The 3463-nt window shown below is 41.2% G+C and overlaps 1 protein-coding gene across 1 annotated transcript in view; it reads left to right on the plus strand.

Annotated features, from left to right (window-relative positions):
• Window positions 1-3463, plus strand: part of LOC123057375 (uncharacterized) — a 5331-nt gene that overhangs the window by 662 nt on the left and 1206 nt on the right. The window contains 1 exon segment of the mRNA XM_044480383.1: window positions 20-352. Within this exon segment, the coding sequence (XP_044336318.1) occupies window positions 20-352 (333 nt within the window).

Here is a 3463-nt window from a genome sequence, read left to right on the forward strand (position 1 = left end):
GGTCCTGACCGGCACCCAGGTGGCCGCTCTCACCTTCTCGCCCGGTGGCAATGCCTTCTCCTTCGGCCACCCCTCTGTCGACACCGTCGTGGAACGCTTCCTGGTGGGGAAGGGTGCCGGGGTTGGCGCGAGGGAGGAGGGTGCTGCCAGTGATGATCAGAAGATGGAGAAGCGGCACCAGGAGTTCGACGAGATGCGCACGGACCTATCCGAGGTGAAGAAGTGGACCGAGCGCGAGGAGGTCACCGCGAATGAGCGTGACACGGGGGAGCCGATAGCGGCTTGGGTTGACCCGAATGTGCGCGACATGGGGGACGAGGACATGGTGGCCTTCTTTGCCGCGCTGATGCAGGTGAAGGACATCGTCTCCGAACGCGCCAGCCAACAATGTACTAGTGTTGACTTGTTTTCTCAGTGGACACACACGTTCAATACTAGGGATGACTTAACATGGTAACAAGCGGACATACAATTCTCATCAATAAAACGAAGCTCCATTTTATCCATCATAATACGGACTTGACAAGCCTTGAATATATATTAGAATGGGATATAGTAGACCCAAACCCTTTTTTTAAAAGAAGGAAAACCTCCGGCCTCTACATCAGTAGACCCAAACACATGCACCAAAGAGAATGCTTAATACATGCCTGTAGATACGCCTCAAACCAGACTGCGGTGCATCCACAACAACATATCCAATTGTTTCGATGATGTGCCATGGATCAAACACACGAGCTTGTGATACGTGCTCGCGACGTCTTGGGTGGGTGAGTGGGTTATTTCTCTTTTCTCTCGTTAGTACCGTCGATGCCAGATATGCTTCCGTGGATCACAGGTTTTCTATACTGGCTTGGCAATATATAATCGGTCATTGTGTCAAAAGATGTAAGTCGTGCAGAACCAGACAAGGGCACCATTGTGTCAAATAGGCTACATCTTGTTTAAGTGCATGGGAATATTGCAGAAGAATTCTGATGAATATACAAGGATGAATATATTTGTTGAAAGAAAGAGATAAACATATCATGGCATTATGAAAAATAATGAACAAATTTTTTATGGATTTGATCCAAAATGTGAGCCCGGAAACTTCCTCACTGATAATTTCACTCCCATAAAAGAACGCGTTAGAGGCGACAACATGCATATGAGGTGAATGGACAAGCTAGGTTGTGACTGACCAATAGAGAATGTTGTAGCAAAGATGTTTTCAGCCATAAAAAGGCAATGAAAAATAGCTACAGTCTATGATCTTTTTGGGAGTGAAAAATAATGTCTCAAAAAATTTCAATAACAAAAAGCTAGAATTGCATCAGATCAAGTGATACTCCGACAAAGACAATCATAGTAATTAAGATGAGGATATGACGATAATACAATATTAATCAAATAGACAGTTGTAATACAACCTGGGCTAAGAGGTAATTTGATTCATCAATGAGTTAACAATAATTATAAGCAATTTCTTAAAAAATGATTGATCTGAAGATAGGGAAACATATGGATGAGGGCAAATCGAAGAGGAAAAGTGGGTAAAACATATGAAAACCAATGGATTCCACATCGATCCAAAACACCAATTTTATCTAGAGGTTTTTTAATGATCCCTTCTTGAACATTTAAAAGTAGGGTTAGAGGAGAGAAGTCCTATCATAGAATTTCTTGGAGTTGTTCAAAACAAAGGTCTAGTCATATTAGACCTGCGGGAATTTCCAATGGAATGCAACATGCTATAGTACTTTTAGAGGAAAACACACACGATGTATAATCTCCTACTTTATTTACTTATTTCTTGCATTAACATGACCTTAGTAAGTTTCACCATGTTTCTACAAAATGTCCGTTTTATTTGCCAGACTATTGATGATAGTTAACTTCCAGACCAATATCACGAGGACTACATAATATTAAATATAGCAATATGTGTTACATCTAGCCGCGCAAACGAGCGGCTCACCCTGCTAGTAGGTACTGATATCGTTAACACATTTTTAGGAAAATGTAATTAACACTTTTTTAGCATAAACGTAATTAACACTTTTTAGCATAAATGTAATTAACACTTGGCAAATGAAGCTTCATGAGCTATTACTTGGAGGGTCGTAAAGAATTAACTGTGATGGGCCAAGAGTGTTCTAATTATAGAGGCTAGGGCCCAGAGAGATAAGCTCTTAATGAACTGTGGATGCATGCTCCGCTTTCAAACACAAAACCATCCCGTGCATGCATGGACACTAATTTCGTGAATTTATTGTCAATCGGTAACATATGCATCTTCTAAGTCATGCCATCAATCTTATGTTATATATTACAATGCATCTACCTAGATCTGGATGAAACCTTTCCTCAATCATTAGGTTGTCTCCTTATCATAGTAATAATTAATCAATGGCTTCTCATCGTTGGAATTTAGTTGATATGTAGAAAATGCCTCCGCCAGCCGGGTTGGCCACTGCGATGGATATGGTACAGATTTATATTCCTCGCCCGCCAGGGTTCAACACTGGGTGTCTCTACAACCGCCTCCACCGGAATTTCCCGCCGGGATGGAGATGCTGTAGCAGGCGCTTGAGCCGAACGCCGGCTTCTTGTATTGACAAGAAGATAAGATCCACACCCAGTCTAAGTCATGTTGAACATTCTGTAAATACAAGGTGAACATAATTCATAATGTTGTTGATTGTTCTTTCAAAAATTTCTTGAACAATTTAAAAAATGTGGGAGTATTTTTAAGTGTTATATGAACATTAATTAAAATTACACAAAGATTTTCTTCATATGTTGCAAACATTTTTACAAAATTGTGCCGGAAAACATTTTATATATTGTGAACATTTCTCCTATAAACCTCTATACACTACCCACTGTTCTGGGGTGTTCGGGGCACGCATGCAATCTGGCTCACACGATCTGCCTTGCTGGCCTGATTTTATAGCGCTTACAAAAATAAAGAGCCCGAGGCAGCTCTTGGAGAAGCAGACGTGATGGGCATCCTCCTGCTCGGTCCGGCAGATGACGGTCTTCTTCCTCCCTCGCTCACAGCAAGGGAGGAAGAGTGTGTGTAACTACGTCTCGGTGTCGGTGGGTTTATATAGCAAGCGGCCGGTGAGAATCGCTTCACTGAACTACGTACATTAAAAGTCATGATAGGCCATGAGATTCAATTCGTTATTCACTGAGCTGTGTACATTAAAACTCACGGGTCAAAGGATGACAACATGCACCAACTAAAAATTGCTATATCTGAACAACTAGAAAACATAAACTTAAGCATGAAAAAATTGCAAGATATGACCAACTAAAAATCATGAACCCGGGCATTAAAGAAAGCAAGACCCAAACAGCTAAAAATCATGAACTTGTGCATGAAAAACATGCATGTGAACAACTAAAAAGCACGAAATTAAGCATGAAAAAATTGCAAGATCTGAATAATTGCAGCACCTTAGCCACAAAGCGA

The sequence above is a fragment of the Triticum aestivum genome, chromosome 3A (genome assembly GCF_018294505.1).
Source record: "Triticum aestivum cultivar Chinese Spring chromosome 3A, IWGSC CS RefSeq v2.1, whole genome shotgun sequence".
Taxonomy (NCBI): Eukaryota; Viridiplantae; Streptophyta; class Magnoliopsida; order Poales; family Poaceae; genus Triticum; species Triticum aestivum.